This window comes from Crocuta crocuta, unplaced genomic scaffold (assembly GCF_008692635.1).
Source record: "Crocuta crocuta isolate KB4526 unplaced genomic scaffold, BGI_CrCroc_1.0 scaffold645, whole genome shotgun sequence".
In the NCBI taxonomy this organism is placed as follows: Eukaryota; Metazoa; Chordata; class Mammalia; order Carnivora; family Hyaenidae; genus Crocuta; species Crocuta crocuta.
The window spans coordinates 2,264,794-2,284,166 of record NW_027530190.1 but is presented as its reverse complement, the minus strand read 5'-3'; the positions used below and the strand labels follow the sequence as shown (position 1 = coordinate 2,284,166).

At 39.3% G+C, this 19,373-nt stretch overlaps 1 protein-coding gene across 1 annotated transcript in view; it reads right to left on the bottom strand.

Moving 5' to 3' along the window:
• The window catches only part of ELL2 (elongation factor for RNA polymerase II 2), a 68,468-nt gene that overhangs the window by 2,900 nt on the left and 46,195 nt on the right, over nucleotides 1-19,373 (bottom strand). The window contains exons 6-11 of the mRNA XM_077765195.1: nucleotides 13,229-13,488; nucleotides 9,746-9,870; nucleotides 9,506-9,593; nucleotides 7,223-7,793; nucleotides 4,368-4,434; nucleotides 811-982 (exon numbers count right to left, since the gene is read on the bottom strand). Of these exons, the coding sequence (XP_077621321.1) occupies nucleotides 811-982; nucleotides 4,368-4,434; nucleotides 7,223-7,793; nucleotides 9,506-9,593; nucleotides 9,746-9,870; nucleotides 13,229-13,488 (1,283 nt within the window). The remainder of the gene's footprint in view (nucleotides 1-810; nucleotides 983-4,367; nucleotides 4,435-7,222; nucleotides 7,794-9,505; nucleotides 9,594-9,745; nucleotides 9,871-13,228; nucleotides 13,489-19,373) is intronic.

Below are 19,373 nucleotides of genomic sequence, written 5' to 3'. Positions count from 1 at the left end.
TTTATTAAGCTTATATATATATATATAAAACCCAAGCCCCCATATCAATGACCTCTTATACCCTCAAACACGAATTCCTCTAGCAAAGTCTTCCATAACTCTAGGCAGCCTGTTTAAAGAAACCCATTCACGTTCTCTCATGGAGATTCCTGTCAGAACGGCACAGGAGAGGGCACATTCATTTGTATTAATCCTTTTGCTTAGAACTATGAGAGCAACCAGTATGTGGGTCTGCCTTCTACTGGTTTGCCAATTATGGTGATACTACTAATTAAAGCGGGGAAGTGAAAATGGACTAGTATCTGTTAACAAATGTCAGTCTTTGGAATAGCTGGAAACACCAAGCTTTTCTTTGCTTAAGCCCCAAATCTCTGTGTATTAAAAACCTCTTTTATATTTTCTGTCTAGATCTTCCCTATTCTACGGTCTGAGTTAGCAGTGCAATTAAATATTTCAACAAATTCCAAATCCAACTTCTTCCTATTTAGTTGTGTTTGCTTTTAACCTTGATACTCTATTATGTTATCATAAACATAATACATGTACATATGTACATACATATCACGTTATATAAACTTATTTTTTCCACTGACAGAAATACAGTCCATTGTGTTTACTTATTTCAGAGAACTATTTCAAATATTGTATTTAGTTTCCTAGCTAATTTTCAATGAAGACCAAACACTGCAGAAAGGCTGGTTTGCTGGAGGACATTCTCTGAAGGCTAGTAGGATGCCTGGGGGTGGGCTGGGTAGAGAACAAAGAAGGTAAAATGTGGATGGGAGCCTATCTAGGAGCAAACATGTTTACCTGATACTCTTTTGAGCCCGGAGAAAGCCGCTTTCGTTGTGCATCAAGTTTGATAAATCGTCTAGCTACAGTCTCCATCCTGGCATGCAAGGCCCTGTACTCGTCATACTCAGCGTTGAAGTCATCCTTGTAATTCTGGCGTTGCTCATAGGAGACGATAGCAATGTATTTTCTAATAAGAAAAGAGAAAAAAAAGTACATGGAGAGAAACTACAGAATAAACATAACGTACAAGTCTGCCATTTAAAACACATATTTAGAGACCGTATCCAAGCATGTTTCCCTAGAATGAATGCCGCCCTGCCACAGTGTGCTGCCGTGTCACGCCTTCATAGAACTTTCAGGTGTATTTACCCCACAGGAGAGCTGAACACCTTTAGTGAAGGAAAGTAAATGTGAAAAGCACAGGGTGGCAACGGAACCGGAAGTGTGATTGTTAGAAAACAACGCTTATACAGAGTTAGCTTCCCAAACCTTTCTCTATCCAAAATAATTCACTACCACACAAGCGGCAGGGGCCAACCCATCTGTTACGAGTCACAGGGAAATAGAAGGACTCGGTAGGTAACATGAAACCAGGAGAGTGTCACATAGTCACTAACTAAATGCTGAAGTCAAAGCTCTCTCTAGTGGTGCGGCTGTCTGCGAGGAGGTCCGTCTTTGGGCCATTCACTCCTGCTACCAGCAAGGTGCCTCAGGCTTGCTCCTTCTGCCTCTTTCCTCCTGTGTCTGATTAGGCAAGCGAACAGAATACAAAAGGGAATAATAGTCTTCTTTTGAAATGAGAGACAGGGGGTAAAAAAAGGAAAAAAGGGGCATATTTCTCTAGTTCTTTTCAACACTTAAATGTCATATTCTATGTAACTGAACGTCAGTGTCATAGTATTCTTCTTAGTTTCTTAATAAAAATGCCACAATTCTGGGTGAAGTGAAGGCCATTTTCCCAGGGTGTCAGTTTATTCAGTGGTAAGCAAATTAGAACATCATTTTAATATTAAAACACAATAAGTATTACTTGTTTATGGCTCTGGGAAGTGGGATCACACCAGGGGCTGGCCTGGGTCTCTGTACTCTGCCTTCCCTCCCGCCTTGATGTTCCGAGATAAAAATCGATATTCCAAAACAATCTCCATCAGGGGCAGGTGCCTCAGCACCCCCCAGGCAAGCGCAGGTATTCTTAACTGTGAGAAAACCTTGGAGTTCCGTCCTCCACGAAAATGGTTTTAGATAACCTCACCAGTTTTATTTAACATGAGATGGCACAAATGTCTGGTTGGCAATGTGAGAAAAGCAATGCAACTGAGCACTTAATGTCCGCATTAATATTTTTATTCATGCTGAGTTGGACGCTGTGGTGGTTTAAGTTTGTAAGTGTGAGGGAGACAGCACTGGTATGCCGGTGCCTCTGCTGTAAGAGGAGTGTGGTGAGCCGGGCAGCGATGCAGGGCTGTCCTGACGGCAGAGGAAGCCCAGGCCGGGAAAGAGCTTCCTGCGGATAAGTGCACGTAAGCAAAATGGCTAAACTGCTCGAGAAACTGTGGCTTCGTGTGTTATATGAAATATTCTGCTTTCTCAAGATCACACCCAAGGTTACACCCTCAGTATTTTATTTAATAGTTTCCTTAGGGAAAAATACTAAACTGGCCAACAGTTATGTTGCTATTATAGAAGATTATACTTTAATACTTGGTTTGGTTATACTTTAATGAAAAGCATTTCACTATTTTTAACAAAAATTGTTATGGTTTTACAGCTGGCTCTAAATGCAGTGATGGGACAAAATTTTAAAGGGTCTGGATATTTCACAACCACAAATAACATAAGTATTATATAAAAATTAGGGATACTGTGGTTTAGGTATGACTTATTCAGAGGCTGATCATTAAGGTTTTATTGTATGTCTTTTTGGTTTTCTTAAGAAACAAGTTTAAGTTCTGTAATTTCAGTGATTTTTTTCTGGCAAGTCATGCTTTCTCCCCATTTTAAGAAAATTGGCTCTTTTCATATAAGACAGTTTTGGGATAAAATAAATCGCTTTTACTTCTATAAATTATTCAAACAGTTACATAGGTTATGTACTTTCGTGATTTTTGAGAGCCAGAAATGTGACAAGATAGATGCCAAAGGTGCTGAGGCAGAGGCAGCGACCATCCCTTAGATGCAGGTGTTAAAAAAATCAGTTTTTAATACAGAATTAACTGGTTAAGTTGACAAAAAGCACAGTAACAGCCCGAGTCCACGGGGAAAGGGGTTAGAAGTCTTTTTTGGCCTCCCCACACAATTGTGATGCACAGAACTAGTTTACATCATGATTACAAAAAAGAGGAGTTCAAAATCCAACACGAGAGAAGGAGGGCACGGTCCTGCAGTTGACATCTGAGGGGCCGGCTTCCGCAGGACTTTTAAGAAGTGGGTTTGCAGTAGGAGAGGCGAACCCCCTCATCAGTGGAGCCAGACACTGTGCTGTCCCCCAACCAGCCCTTCCTGGGCCAGCTCGGTGGTAGCCGCTTTTCAAAGCTCCCCCACGTCCCGAATTCTAAAACCATATACCACCTCCGATGAGAGAGTCCTCAGTATGGTCTCTTGGGTTCTTTTTAGTTAAGAGATGATAACCAGCATTATGGTTTCGTGCCGTATCATTCCCCAATAAGTATAGCTTTCACACTACTGTTAAGCAAAAGTAACACATTTTAAGTATAAAATATTCTTTACTCTGGAAATCAACATTTTGTGGTACACGGAAGGCTAAACAGCACAGTTTAACTTTGACCACCATGAGACGCTAACAGAGAAAAAATGTGCATAACAGCTCAAGATCCATTTTCCAAACTACATTCAAATTATTTCACACATTTGTTCATTTTCAAAGCTATCTGTGGTCAAATCTGTTTGCTCTTCCACTCGCCATTTTTCCAGGCTCTTGCAACTTAATTATTTTTTCTTACAGAAGACTTTGAGTCTATAAAAAAGCTAGAATTATGTCTACAAGTTATAATTTCTGTGATAACCAGTTACAAAAATGTCCCCAGCTCAGCGTTTAGCAGCTTGTTGTCATAACAAGAAAAACCTTGTAACTGGTACTAAAGTGAATTGATCCGATTTTACTCTCTCTTCTCTCTTCTTAAAATTAATTTGATGGCAGAACTTTATTTAAATGAAAATCAGTCTATCTCTACTTTGTATTAGCTCTTTATCGGTAATAAACTCTCTCTTTGCGGGGAACAAGTGAATATGCATTGATAGACTGTCAGCTTTGAAGAGTCAGACCCCTGAAACCTTCCATCATCAAACGCCTGACCTGGCCACGGAACAAAGGACAGGCTTCCCTATACTTAAAGGCCATGGAGCCGAGCTCAGAGCTGGGGGAGACACGACCTGCTTAGGCAGACAGGGGTGGATTTGGGACAAGCAGGCTTAATGGCAGCCTTTCAAACGCAGGGGTGGCTCCGGGACTCTATTTCTGGAACTTCTTTTCTCATTTGCAAATTATGGGAAAAGAATTTGCAAACTTTCTAAAATTAAACAGTTCTCTCCCATTGGCAGACGTCAGAACTTACATCAAATAATCTGGGAGTTCAATTGTCGAAGAAGGCTCTGTGGGGGCAGTGCAGTCCTCTTTAACTCCTACAAAGAAAAAAAGAAAATCAAGCTTTCGCCCAACAGTATGGTTATAAAATGCCTATAATTCTAAAATAGATCAGAAACATCTGGAACACTCTTCCTCAAATTCTATTCTTCCATCTCAATAAGCAACAGTGAGCAAGGAATACAATTGCACACGGACAATAGAGGCCCTGTGAGCAGGGCCAGCAGAACTGACGCCAGGCATTGAAAGCGCCCTGGCTACCACAGTGTCTGCACAATAAAGGAATTCCATCTTAACCCAAGGTCAATCTTCTATTCTTTCAATAACAGTTGTGGCATCTGCCCAGCAATTCAAAGACTGTGGTGGCAGATGCGGCCAGACAATGGAAGATACAAATTTTACATCAACATCTACTTTTCATAGGATTCGAACAAGGCAGATGAGACAATGAAGTCAGGTAGCAGACCGCTTAGGTCACTGTATTTTATTGCCACCCTTTTTGTATGCAGACAGTGGAAGTGGGTAGGAAGCTTTCCCATATCAGTTTTAAAGCAATTCAAAATAAGTCATTACTGAACACCGATTTACATCCCTCTCATTTCTTATCTCTAAATCTCATACTACTACACAGATTTGTTTTTAAAAGAAAAAAATAGACAAATAAATAAAGTGCCAGTCATTCAGGGCTATGCTGTGAAAATGTGTAAGAATCCCTCAGGATTCTATCTGTTTGAATGCAACTTTTCCCAAGGGTATGTTTAGACTTTTTATCGGGGTAACTTTTTATCATTCAAACTAGAATTAAGTTAATAACTCAATCCTAACCCTGCCTGCTGCCAAACATACATGTTCGATATAAAACAGAAGTGAATATTTTTGATAATTTGACCAAGCGCACTAAATAAATTATGCAGATTCTGTTGCCTTATTGTTGTTAGTGTGTGTGTGTGTGTGTGTGTGTAGATTTTGAGGCTCCCCCCCCCCCTTTTTAAAGCAGCCTGAATCTTAAAGGGCACGTCACCTAGCTGTTTCCTTGCCACAGACCTAGATACATTTCAACAGATTCAGGGGATTGTGGGTCTGGATCTTTCCTCAGTTTGTGATCATCTAGATGGCTTTGAAAGTGAAGAAGTCAGAGACTAGGTCTCCTTCTTCAACCTCCAACTCTGAGAATGCTTAAACTTTGCTATAGGTCTCAACATACTGGGATTCTTTTTTTTTTTTTTTTAATCTTTTTAAATGTTTTTTATTTATTTATTTGTGAGACAGAGAGAGAGAGAAAGAGACAAGCGTGAGCAGGGGAAGGTCAGAGAAAGAGAGAGAGAGAGAGGGAGATACAGAATCTGAAGCAGGCTCCAGGCTCAGCACAGAGCCTGACACGGGGCTTGAACCCACAAACCGTGAGATCATGACCTGAGCTGAAGCTGGCGCTTAACCGAATGAGCCACCCAGGTGTCCCATCAACATACTGGGATTCGATCCTCCCAGCACTACTAGCCTGACTCAGGGTGGAAGGTATGTAGACTGGGATATTCCCAGGAACATGGTTTACTAACTCTGAACACAACATGTTATTACTGCTTGCCTTTTCCTGACTTGGCAAATTCAAGTACAACAGTGTGAGGGAAAAGGCTTACACCTACCTTTTGGGCCACTATATAATACCACACTGATCTAAATACTTCAGCAGATAAGCTGTGATGTGCAGTGTAGTCAATCCAGGTCAGTGAAGGCATTGCATCTTACCATTCTGTAAAGCTCCTTTTGTGTGGTGAAAATGGTCAGTTAAATTTAAAATTACAGACTCCCAGTATTATGGGCAAATTACAGAAGGACAACACTCCTTAACCTCTTCATTAAAGTAACTTTTCTAAAGTTGTATTTTCCTCGAGAAATTTGCTTTGGTTATGCTGAGTTTAAAATTGGCAACAATGCGAAATGAGGGGCTTGAATCTTTGATGTGCTGTTTGGGGGACATTAAGGTTTAGAGGACAACCTGCTTTTAAATAAGAAAAATATAATTTTGTTACTCAGTGTTAAAAACCATCACACCTAGGGTAAGTGGTCTTTCTATGGTTAGCTTCCCTTTACAAGTAAAGCATTATCTTAAGCTTCTTTGCGTCTCCAGGTATCTGACTTTTCAAGTTTTCAGAGGCTTGAAATGGCTAAATTTCACTAATAACAATCGATGCTAGTTTACTAAAACAGTGTTCTCAAAACTGAAAAAGAATTTCTTAAGATCTGTCAGGCAAAGTGCCAACAGCCTTGCACAAGACAAATTGCTTTCGCTCTGAATAGAGATGATGTTATGGGCCTGCATATGCAATCTTACCTTCCTGGGTTTTATAAAGAACTTGACATTTCCCCTGTGTTAACATTAATTAAGGCAGGGTGACCCTGTTTCATTGGCAAAGAAGGAAAAGAATTATTTTTATCGCTAATTGTGTGTCTGGTAAAATTAGTTCAAGAATGGCAGAGAACAGGTCATGCTAAAGTTGTGCAAAACCCTGACAGTTACGGAAAAGAGCAACAAGGGCTACCTTCTGAGAGGGGGTCTCTGGAGGCTAACAGTCATTTTCAAATGTTACCATGTTATTATCAAATTTAGAAACTATGTTTAATAGCTGGCTAAAAAGAGACCAAAAATGACTGATGCTAAATAGAAGGGGAAAAAAGCTCCAAAGCACACTATTAAGATCATTAACAGACGGTCATTTGATAAAAAAAGCATTACTAGTTAAATAAATAGCAGAATCTCACTCAGGACAGTCTACTCTGCCTGTTCACTTAGCGCATGCAGTTGGTCTTACAGAGGTAAAAGTGTACCTTCATTGGAATCTGGACTGGAGTTGTTCAGCTTGGCAATTTCCTCTTCTCTTTTAAGGTCCTCTTCCTTTTCTTCAGTCATCTCAATGTCGTGCTTTTTAATTTGGTCCTTTTCCTTGTGTTTTTTAGACTTCTTTTTGGACTTTTTGTGAGACATTGAATGGGTTTCTTCCATAGGCTTTGGACACTTTAGTAGAACTGAACCAGGGGGTAAGGTTTCCAGAGAAGTCCTAGAGGTATATTTGTCTTGCTGGTCCTCATAGATACTACTGTTTTGACTAAAACTGTCAACAGGTAGGTCTTGAGTCCCCCGGCCTTCTGGAGTGCTAGGGGAATTGGAGTTAGAATGTACAGTCTGCGGAGGGTTGGACACAGGCAGGTGGGTTGAAGGCAGCGGTGGAGGGGTAGGGATGGCAGCAGCTGCGGGAGGCGGCAGGAGGCCTGCAGCAGATTTTTCACTGGTGGGATTCAAATGACCATTTAATGTTGGCGGCACTCTACTTGTCAGGTGAGATATCCGAGCTTTCTTATTCATTAAGGGATCAATGAAATCTGAATCTGAAAGCCGTTTCTGTGGGGGAGGGGCAGGGAAAAAATGAGCCACTTTGCGTTAAAACTCAACACCTGCGTCACTGGTTACCATATGAACAACTGAGTCATTTTATTCATTCTTAAGCTTATCACAGGCATTGTATTAACCATTCTGTGAGGTTCGGCAGGAACAAACAATCCACAAACAAAAGGGAAATAAATTTTCATATCTAATGTAAAAAAGCAGAATCTGGCAAACATGTTTCTTGGAGTACATATACTTTCTTATCATTGAGCCCCACCCTAAGTTCTTCGAGAGACTCTGGCATTTCTGTGGACTATACCTCTTAAGAGAGTATTAAGTAGAGGTAACCTCCTTCCTCTGTGGGCCATGGGTGACCAGTTATATTAAAAGAGAGGAGAAAACAGTTTGTGCCACTTCACTCGGTCAGAACTAAGAAGGGTAGGTAAAGGGCAACAAAAGCCTACACTTATTTCATCTCCTCTAATGTGCTAAGATGCTCCACTTGTGAATATTTTGGCTGCCATTTATTGTTTCACCTGTCTTAAAATGGGAACAGGCAGCACCTTCAAAGTAATTTCTCTAAGGATCTCTATTGTTGCCGAAACGCTATTCAGTTTCTTCCCCTATAAATATATCTCTTCATCAGCTTGCAACACAAGTCTTAATAACTAGTGCATAAAAATGATATGGAATTAGTGTTTCAGAAATTAAGAAAAAATTATCCTGATACTAACCCAATCCAGCAAACAATATTTAAAATAAAAAGGAAATTTAGATAGTTGAAAAGTACGAAGCATACATCCAATATAATAACATGGCTTAAACTTCAGCTTGAAAGAAAATAACAGTTAATCATCCCATTAATTATTCTGTTTTCAATTTAGCACCATTGATTTGGCAGCCATTATATAATTAGATCACAGTATAAATAACTTCATGGTAGTTGGCATCAAAAGTGAGGCTTCTATAGACAATGTACATGCAAGGGCAGAATTACTTTTATCTTGTTCTTCCTGTTCCTCACAATAGATTTCTAACAGTTTTTGACATGTGAGTAGCCTTTTCCCTACAGCATGCTTACTGTTGCCCACACATCTGTCTGGTATCCCTAATACTTGGGAGGAGGGTCTAGAAAGAGGAGCACTATGGGGACAGCACTGGGGTAGATAGGTCTGTCCCACTGTCAATCCCCAAATCAGGGAAATAAAGACTCTCTTGGGGGATATTTTAAGCTGGAATGAGTGAAGTCTAATTGGAGTATTCTGATTGGGATTTGATCGAAAAATACGTTAGGGACGCATGTATGAAAAGGACAGAATTTTTTGTTTGCTTATTTTAAAAACATTTTTCCTCAAGAATATTTTTCAGGTAATATGAAATACCTTCAATTTTCTATATCATCTGAGACTGGATATGGGACTGGATAAGTCTCCTAGGTAGTGACCAATTAGAAAAGTAGATAATCTTATAATAAAATGTAAACTTTAAATATGGAAGAGCAAAGTAGATATTAAGCACTTTGACAAGCAGTGCTGTGTAGTAAAAAGGCTATGAGCCAGGACCTGAATTCTAGACAGAGCTCTGCCATGAGCAGGCTGTGTGACTTCGGGTAGGCAAGCTGTGCAGCTGCTCTGGGCCCAATTTCTCTCATGCATACATCAGCACACTTGAACTAGATGGCCCCTAGAGTTCACTTCAGGGCTGTGGTTATATAATGTTGTGAATACCTGAGGAGAAGATGCAGCATCTCTACTGGAACATACAGGAGATTCTGAACGGCTGGTGCTGGCAGCATTCTGAGATGGATTTAGTTTTCTGTAAAGGATACGTATGTTCCAGTTATGAAGAGAATTTTCAAATGTTCACGATAAAAGGCTTACCCTTGCTTCTCTTTTCCTATTCAACACTAAAATAACAATGACTAAAATTATCACTTATTTGATCGGTTTCAAAGAAGAAAAATTTACCTTGAGAGCACTGACTGTAATGACCGTCTGTCTATTTCATTGTATCCAGGCCAGTCTTTTTGAAGCTCTTTGAAAACATAATCCTTTAAGGTATATGAGAGGTCCTTAGGATTCAGATTGGCTACCTGGCACATGGTGTGAAAACAGAGCATTAGATCTTTTTGCTATGTCCTAACCCAAAACAGGCAAGATTCTGCATTTTCACTGAAAACAACGGTACCAATTGGCTTCAAAGGGACTGCTAGTTTTACATATGACAGGTATCAATAAATGCTGTTTGACTTCATTTGGGGAATTAAAACTTTATATATGCAGCTAAATATTTTTTCTCTGAAAGTCCACCACATGACATTTCTACTCAAACAGGCTACTTGAGGCAAAAAGTGGAGGCAGATTTATTTATTTATTTTTATTTTTTTAAGTCAAGTTTTTCTAGTCAAAGGAGTTAGGTTTAACAACTGCATTATTTACTTCTGGCTATTAACTCCATTACTTTCGAATCACAGTAAAAAAATCTTTGATCATTTGTATTAAGTAGAAACGAAACAGTGCCCAAATGTTGGGTTATAAACTTTCCCTTCAGTAATCAGCAGAAATGATCTCCATAAATAGTATCAGTTCTGATGCCCTTGTCTGTCATTTTCTTGGCTTGCAAAGCTAGCTTCTTGTAGTTGCCAGATCTCCTGAAGAACCACTTATTCAAAGTCCTTGAAATTCCCAAAAACCAATAAATGGAAACGTACAGCAAAATAACCCCCAAATTACTGTTATTAGTCAGCTAGTTTATTCTCAAGTGTAATCTTTTCTTATCGCTTAACTGCAATTCCTAGAGTGTCCAGGCCTAGATTCCATTAACAATACGAATGTATAGATTCAGATGCCAAACCAAGAGTCATTTTTAAGGCTGGCAGAAAGGTAATCCTCCTGTCATTTCCTACTCAAATGTTTTTTTTTTTTTTTAAGTTTACTTATTTTGAGAGAGACAGAGAGTGAACAGGGAGGGAAAGACAAAGAGGGGGACAGAGGATCTGAAGCAGGCTCTGTGCTGACAGCAGACAGCCCAATGTAGGGTTTGAACACACTAACTGGGAGACCATGACCTGAGCTGAAGTCAGACACTCAATCAAGTGAGCCACCCAGATATCCCAGAAATGGTCTTTTTAATAACTTCTTTCTGTGTCTTTTTAAAGTACTATCAAATATATTGTGATAGTTTATGCTTTTCTAACAGCTTAACATTAATCCAATACTAATGGTGTTATAAACTAGAAAATGGTAGGCTTAAGATTCAAATTTGTTAGTCATTTAAATGAGACACAATCAGATTTCTCAAAGTGGAAAAGATACAATGCTTAGCTTTTTCCTATACCCTCAAGACTACAGGCTAGGTCCTTCAGATCCTCGTAATGGGACCTTCTCCTGCTTTCCTCCTCCTCCCTTTTTGTCTTTTTTGTGCTTAGGACCTACTGTCTGCCTTGTATTCTTCATTGCCATCATCTCCTCCTAAGATTATTTCATTCAGCCCTCAGTCTTTGTTGTTTACTGTCTTTCATCTCTACAACAAACATGGGCCTGGAACTCATGACCTTGAGATCAAGAATCCCATGCTCCTCCAACTGAGCCAGCTCTAAGGCTTTCAATAGCCAATAGATGTGCTGCTATCTCCTAATTTACAACTCCAGCTCCAACTGTTGTCTCAACACCATGGCCTTATATGTCACTACTAAACATCCATCACTATTTTGTTGTCTAACAGACATCTTCCAAACAGAAATCCTAGTGGCCCTCCATACACCTGTTCCTTTGCCAACCCTCTCCCTCTCAGTTAATGGCTCAGTATCCATTTAGTTGCTCCATTTAGTTGGTCTGGGTTAGAGTCCAGACACAGGCATTTTTTACAAGCTGCCCAGAAGATTCTAACGTGCTGCTAGGAGGAGATTATGCTCTAGATTCTGCCAAATGATTAACATAATGACACTCATGTCCCATTTGCTGCTGAAATAAGCATACCTACATTTTAATATATTTATGTCCATATACACATACATAGTGGCGTACCTACTGACATCAGTAAGAGCCTCTGTGTGAATGAATTGCCTCTGCCATCATTTTGCCATCTTATCGTCTAACCTTAGGAGGTGATTTACAACCTTTCTGGAGATTCAGTCATCAGGTATTTTGTGATGTGTGACCTGAACCTTCCTCCTTCCCCAAATAAAAAAATGAAAACACACACACCCCCTGACATCATTCATTCTTTCACCCTGTCTTTTGAGCTCTTAAAACTGCTATGTGACATATGGATTTAAATTGTTTCCAAAAAGTGCTCAAACAATTTAATAAGATCCTTGAGAATGCCCAAGATACACGGGGGGTTGGTTAACCCAGAACTGGAGATTTTGGCTTTATTCTTTCATAATATTTAGTTTCATGACTTGAATGTAAGAGAATAGATGAAAAAATGGACTTAATGGTGTTATTCTTTGAAAAATAAATGAAAACCTGTAGGTTTATATTTTTTTAATGGTGAATTTTAAAAACTGTGGAAACGTTACTGCTTTAGAAAAAATATTTTTTGATTTGGATACTAATCAACATTTATGACCACAAATCAATATGAAAAATATAGGAAGTTATAATTTGGACACACTAGTAACATCAAAAAAATTTACGACCTACTTTTATACTTAAGCTTGTGATTATAAGGTAGTTGATCAAAGGTAATACTTTACACATTCAAATCCCTTAACGAAGACAAGTGAATGATCTCAGCATACTCAGTGGCAGTAAAAGGGAGAGTAAAGAGCATGCAGGGCAAGACACATTTGAAACTATTTAGTAGGTAAAAATATTCTAGCTTATACAAATCAAAGACTGATAAAAAATAAACTGCACAACCTCGTCTACAACAATAAAAATCACAGTAATACTTTAGGTGATCCAAGACCAAAAACAGCCAACAAAAACTCACTTTTTTGGGGCGCCGGGGTGGCTTAGTGGTTAGGCCCCTGACTCCTGATTTTGGCTCAGGTCATGATCTCACAGTTTGGAGTTTGAGTCCCACATTAGGCTCTGCACTATCAGTGCAGACCCTACTTGGGAGTCTCTATCTCTCCCTCCCCTGCATGTGCGTGCTCTCTCTCTCTCAAAAATAAATAAATAAATAAGCTTAAAAAATCTTTTTAATGAAATTTCAGAGCAAAATTTGTTTAACCAACATGAAAATAATGACTTGAAACTTACTTAAAAAAATTTTTTTAAGCCTCTAACTTATAAAACCTACTATAAATGACCACATTTCAATTAGTTTTTCATTAGACATTTAAAACAAGATAGCTTAATATTCAAGAGTTATAATTCATATACCATTGATCAAAATGATCTGAAGTTTCTCTACCTTAAATAATACTAACAACAACAAGCCTTCTGAAATGAACTTCTCAACAACAAGGCCCACAGAGGGACTCTGTCCGGGTGTCTCACCTGCTGCAGAATCGCTCCGAGGGAGTTCTTGTCTTTCTGATTGACACCATCTTTCTGTAGTCGTGCCAGCAGCTCCGGTTTCTTGTAGGCCTTCAGTGCCAGTAAGTGGATCACCCTGTCCCTATATGGCCGTTGAGAAACACTGCTGCTGCTGTGAGTCTTTCGAATCGTATTTGCAGGATTCATGGGGGTTGACCGTTTCCTCTCAGGCACTGCATCTGAAACAGCTTGAGGCGCTTTCCGAATTTGCACTCTTTTCCCTAAAGTCCAGTGGAAATGACATTGTTACACATTTGTGGGTAAGAATATAATGAGCATCTCAATTTCCTCAACTCTGATTCAGGTACTTCTTCATTTCTGGAAGGAATTAAGGCCACTTCATTTCAGTTTTTACTTTAAAGAGATATGCAAACAGAAAGCTTTTTGAGTAACTGGCCTGAAATTGTCTTGATAAAACAATTTATTAGAATAAATATGTATATAGAATTATTCTGGCCATTTAGCTATGTATGGGTAGTAATGAGCCACACATACTGTAGCAACTGGTTGGAAGTTTTAAGGTTCTAGGTAATTCATGTTAAGTGGAAATAAAGTAATTTCCGTGCTTACCCGTGCTATTCACAGAACTTATATCTCATATATGTGATTTCTTTGGCAAACATGAATATAACAAATGTGAAATGTGAGTAATACCTGTTGTAGCTCACTAAGAGCACAGTTTTGGTTGAGCTGGGGAATTATCTTAATTTCACAGCAGAAATCACAAAGTCAGGCATAATTTGGGTCAACAGTCACAAGGGCATCCATTAGACATATTCCTTTTCAATAGGCCATAACAAATTTTAGGAGTCAAAAACCAAAACCAACAAAAATTCTCAGAGGGTCAAACAAGCAGATATCTCCTCTGCAGGGCTGAGGCTACAAAGGTGAATTAGAGGAATGGAAAATGGTATAAAGGAGGCCTTCCCATCATTCCTTCCAGGCAAGTGCCGTTTGGTAATTAACCCACTTTCTGCTTAAACCTAATACTGAGAAGTGACAAGTGGTTCCTTCTAGAGAAACAAAACCTGGTAACCATTCCTTGCTGAAGAAAAAATTAGAATGAAACTGCTGTGTTAAGACCCTCATTTTATCATTTCTGAGGTGGACTCTTATAGCACCTTTAGTACATTCTAGACTTCCAGCTCTATGCCATGTGGTTAAGGGGGTGGGGGACTGGTAATAACACATATCGTGGGGCAACTGCATTAGGGACAAGCCTAGCAACTAGAAACAATGGATAAGTAAAAGCAGTTAATCTTAAGTGTTGCAGTCTGGGGTGAAAACAGCTTAATGGAACAAGAGCTTTACCGATAGTAATGTATATATTTCCTTACTGTCTGGACCTAACAAATTGTAAATATCTGATCAAAATATTGCACAACCACAGAATTCAACATTAAAGGAACACTATCCAGTGATAAGAAAACCTATTAAGGTGCAATTAGAGCTTTGGAGATAGGTTTAGATCTGGTTTCTGTATTTTTCTTAACTCAGAGATAGATCAATGTCAGATGGGCAGGGAACTAATATTTATTGTGAACTAATTATGGGGGGGGAACCTTTGCACTCATTAAATCTCACAGTAACCTGATGCAATGGACATGGTTCCAATCACAGATGAGAAAAATGAGGCTTTCAATGGGATAAGCTCAAATGCTAAAGTGCTCACTTGGCACGTGGAAGGTTCTGTTATTAAGTGGTACCTAAGTTTTCCTACATGTACTTCTTTGTGGGAAAGGTATTATGAACAAATGCCCAATGTCTGCCATTGTTTTATGTTAGGCTGTAAGCTCCATATGGGCAGGGCTGAGGCTGCTTTATACACGAGCAGACCTTGATTCAGTATTTGATGACTAGCCAAGTATCAACATGAATGACAGCAAGAGAGCAAGTACACAGCACAGAGGCTGGAATCACTGTGTTCTGTATTTCCCCACATTGCCAGGATGCTAGCATACAAAGACACACTGAAATTTCTATAGTGGCAAATGCAAACCTTCCATTCTACCCGTTCTTAGTTATAATAGTATTAACAAACACCACTGTTCCTAAAATTTGAATTGGAATTTGTGGGGGGAGAAAAAGAAAGCCAGGGTCACAAAAGTTTAGGAAGTGCTATAAATCCCACACTCCTACCCTACCCTTTGAAACCTGGTTAGCTTATACTTCCCCACACAAAGCTGACTATGGAGCCCTGCCCACCACTCTTCTCTGGGGAGGGGAGTAGACAGAGAATGTTTTTCAGCTAAGCTCACACACACCATGATTGGTCATTTAGAATGAATTCAAGCCAGCAAGGAAAGCAAATAAGAAGTGACAGTACTACCAGTGTGTTGCAGGCTGCCCCACCTCCTCTGTGTGTCTGACCCACCTCTGATCCTCAGTCTCAGGAGAGCCCCAAGTTCTCCTGAGTTTACCCCTGCCCCTCCCTGAAGCAAGCACAGGGCAGACAAATAAGGGAGGCTCTCTAAGAGGAGCATAAGTATGTTTGACAAGAAATCTGCTCAGGAACATGACAGCAGCTGTCACTGGTACATGAATCTCCTATCCCTAGTACACTCATTTCACCTGTATCTCATTTTTCCTTTATTTAGTTTTTCCTTTTTTTTTTTTTCTTAATGTAAACTTTATGCCCAACATGGGACTTGACTCAGGACCCTGAGATCAAGTGCTGCATGGTCTATTGACTCAGCCTGCCAGAGTCCCGCTCTTATTTTCCCTTTAAACAGCCACTTGTGGGGTAACCCATTTCTTTTAAATGCTAAAAGAACAATCCAGCCACACTAAGTTTTACACAAAGATTGCTTGCTGACACCCCATCAATCTGTGCCTATTTAACCAGGAAGGAGTCCTCTGGTTCTAGGTAAGACATGTAACAGATGAAGAAAACATCAGTACTCTAAGTAGTTACAGAATTGAGATGCTTAAAAAAAAAAAAAAAAAAAAGGCAAGAAAATGTCAGTTCAAAGTGGGCAGAAGAAAGGCTTTATTTCTTTACATTTGCTTCAGAAAATCCCTTTTAATAAAGCCGGTGGGAGAACTTAATTCTCTTCCCAGACCCAACTGCTAATCAATTCCCTAGGCCCCTTATATAAACAGCAGCAGTGGGTCTGACAGAGTTGGGTAATCTGGGACTATATCTGAACTGCTGTTTCATAACAAGGAGTCTACTTCTAGCTTCTCCATTTAAATTGAGATGGTGAAAGTATTTATCTGTCTACTGGCTCTGAGTAAATAACCTGAAAGGAAGGTGTTAAAATAGTACATCAGAAAGAGAGCAGGGACTGTAGCCATCTTCTGTGGTTGTTTTTCTGTTCTGTGGAACCTGATCAGAAGCCCTGGCAACACTGACTCAGTGCTTTAAAAACACTGGCAGGACCTTGATGACGGGGTGACTGTCATGGTTAAATACATAATCCGATGCAATGGAAACCATCTCCACCATTTGGCATTTATGATCACCTCTTTCAAAGGTTTATTATTCAAATATATATCCGTAATGGTCACAAATGTCTTAACTACAAAGGACTTTCAGTGTTATCCAGTTCAAATACCCCTTATCTGATAATTGAGAAAATTAAGGTCCACAGATGTTAAATGATTTGTCCAATGTCATTCAAACATGTACTACATCATCAAAAATAAAAAGATGAGGCAGAAGTTGGGAAAATTAGAAAAAGAATCCTAGAAATTAGGTTGGCTGGGTTATTTTATACACCTAAATAAATATTAGCATGTATTATAATTTTACAATTCAATAAAATTTCAGAATTTAGGTAGAAGTCAGTGAGCAGACTTATTAGTAAAATGGAAGCAGTGATTAGTGATTTTGTTGTTTTTTTCTTAAACAAAACACAACAAATGCTCACCACTGATATAAATGTTCTGACTAGAAGTGGAAATATTATGAAGAAACACTAATGATGGTTTGTAGGTTAAAGCTTCTCCTGCTTCTCTCCAGGCAAAATAGATTTTGTTTTTTCTCAGTCTACAAGAGGGTCCCAAAAGCTCATATTCCTGGGCGACTAGGCCAGGTGACTGTAGGAGCAGTCTTCATCCCCTTATACTGAGCTTGTGGCCCAATTCGGCTGCCAGAGGCCTGGCCTGGCCTTGTGCCACCACAGCCCCTCAGAGCGACTAGCATTATTCTCATTTGTCCTCCACTCAGGCCAACGCTGTGGACAGCAGCCTTGTTCTGCAGGTACTTCTAAGGTGGCAGAGGCGAGCTTCTGCTATCATTTCCTACGATACATTCAATTCTGAACTGAAGAATTTCTACTGTCTTAAGAAAATAACACAACTTGTTAAGAGGCCAAACCCAATACCATTTGATATTTGTTGATACCACCTATATGATACATAAAATGGAGAGGCAATCATTACTTCCTTTGTGGGGTGATTCTGAGATCTAGATGAGTAACTACATGTAAAGTGCTAACTAGTGTCTCTACGCAGCACGCACTCGAGAAGTACTGGGTCCTATTAGTATTCAAAGGTGAATGACTAGTATGCGAAAGAAATGAACGAATCAGTTTTGAGGTACTGAAAAAAACAGGAAGACACAAACTGAGCTGCCCCAAAGGAAAGAAACATGGTAAAGGACTAGCAAAGTATAAGATTAAAAGAAAAGGTCAAAATATACCATAATAAAGAAGAGTGAAAAAAAAATCAAAAACTGAAGTTTTGAATTCTGAGGTGAGGAGATGGAGGCAGTCCAGAGGAGAGCAATAAAAATAATGAAAGAGTTGGGATACAGGCCATCTTAAGAAAAGTTAAAAGGAGCTGGGGTTATTTGACCCAGAGAATAAAAGGCTGAGGAGGTTAATGACAAGATTTAAGACCAGAGAAGAACACTATACTGTGCTGGCGGGCCACCAGGGCACTGAGGACACAGCAGAGTGGAGCACACAGGCCGGCAGATATGACTGCAGGGCTCTGTAGGGCAGACATATGTGTGTGGAGAGGGAGGCCGGCTTGTCTGAGAATGGCATGGATGCAATGTGGTTCAAATTTAAACTTAGATAACCTCAAATTTTATGTAGTCACTCCTAAAAAATGTATGTAAGTTATCTGTAGTGCCTATAAGAAACCCTGCAAATTCTAAAGTTCCTTGAAGGGTATGTTTATGTGACTTTATGTGTTGAAAAGTTTGCTGTGTAACATGCTGTGCAGATAAGCTGTACCTGACCCTATCAAAACAAACAAACACACGAACAGATGGGACACCCAAGGATCATTCAATGGAAAGGTACAGGGATCACTGCTGATTTGCAAACTTTGGAATAAATCAAGCTGAAGTTTTTCAGCTAGTTCTACTAAGAGGGGAAAAAAATCATTTTGATAGCTTCAGTCTTCTATTCCTTTGTCAAACACATCAATTTGTCTCAATGTTTATAAATAGTGGTATTGGACAGAGTAGAAAAAAATACTTTCACAGTTCATACTTAATTTAAGTGTGCCAGATTTTGGATGTTTTTAAAACAATTTGAGATTTAGCCTACTACAGAGAAAGTTAATTAAGTTACTTGTGAGAATAAAGAGAAAGAAAGGAAGTTGGAGGTTGTTACCTCACTCAGCAGGAAAGGGAAGGTGAAAAATCTCACTGCTGGTTACTTACTGGGTTGGGAATGGGCCCCATGGGTACAGATACCTGGGGAAGCCATGAATTGTTGTTAAACCAAACTAAATGTATCTAAGCTAAGCACCAAGTCCCAGGAGCACTGGCTGTGTTCCAAAGAAATACTTATTAAAGACACCAGTGGAGCTTCGCAAAGCTGAATGTATGGTAGCTGGGTCAGCAATGGGAAAATACAGAAGTAAAATTTAACCAAACCATGGAACGATGTTGATTAAAGAATTTGGCATTCAAGAGACTCTTTTTGTATATACTTACATTTCCAAATTAATATTCATTCATCATTTATGTATGATGACTTATGTTATTAAACTGACCAAAGCCTCAAAGAGCTCTTCTTCACTCTTGATAATTCTCCCTATTACTGTTAATAGTCACTGTCAATCAACTCTTTAAAATTGTTACGGTCACTGCTCATAAAGAAGAGATTCATCTTGCTGGTCTGGTCCTACTTCCCTTCAATCTGAT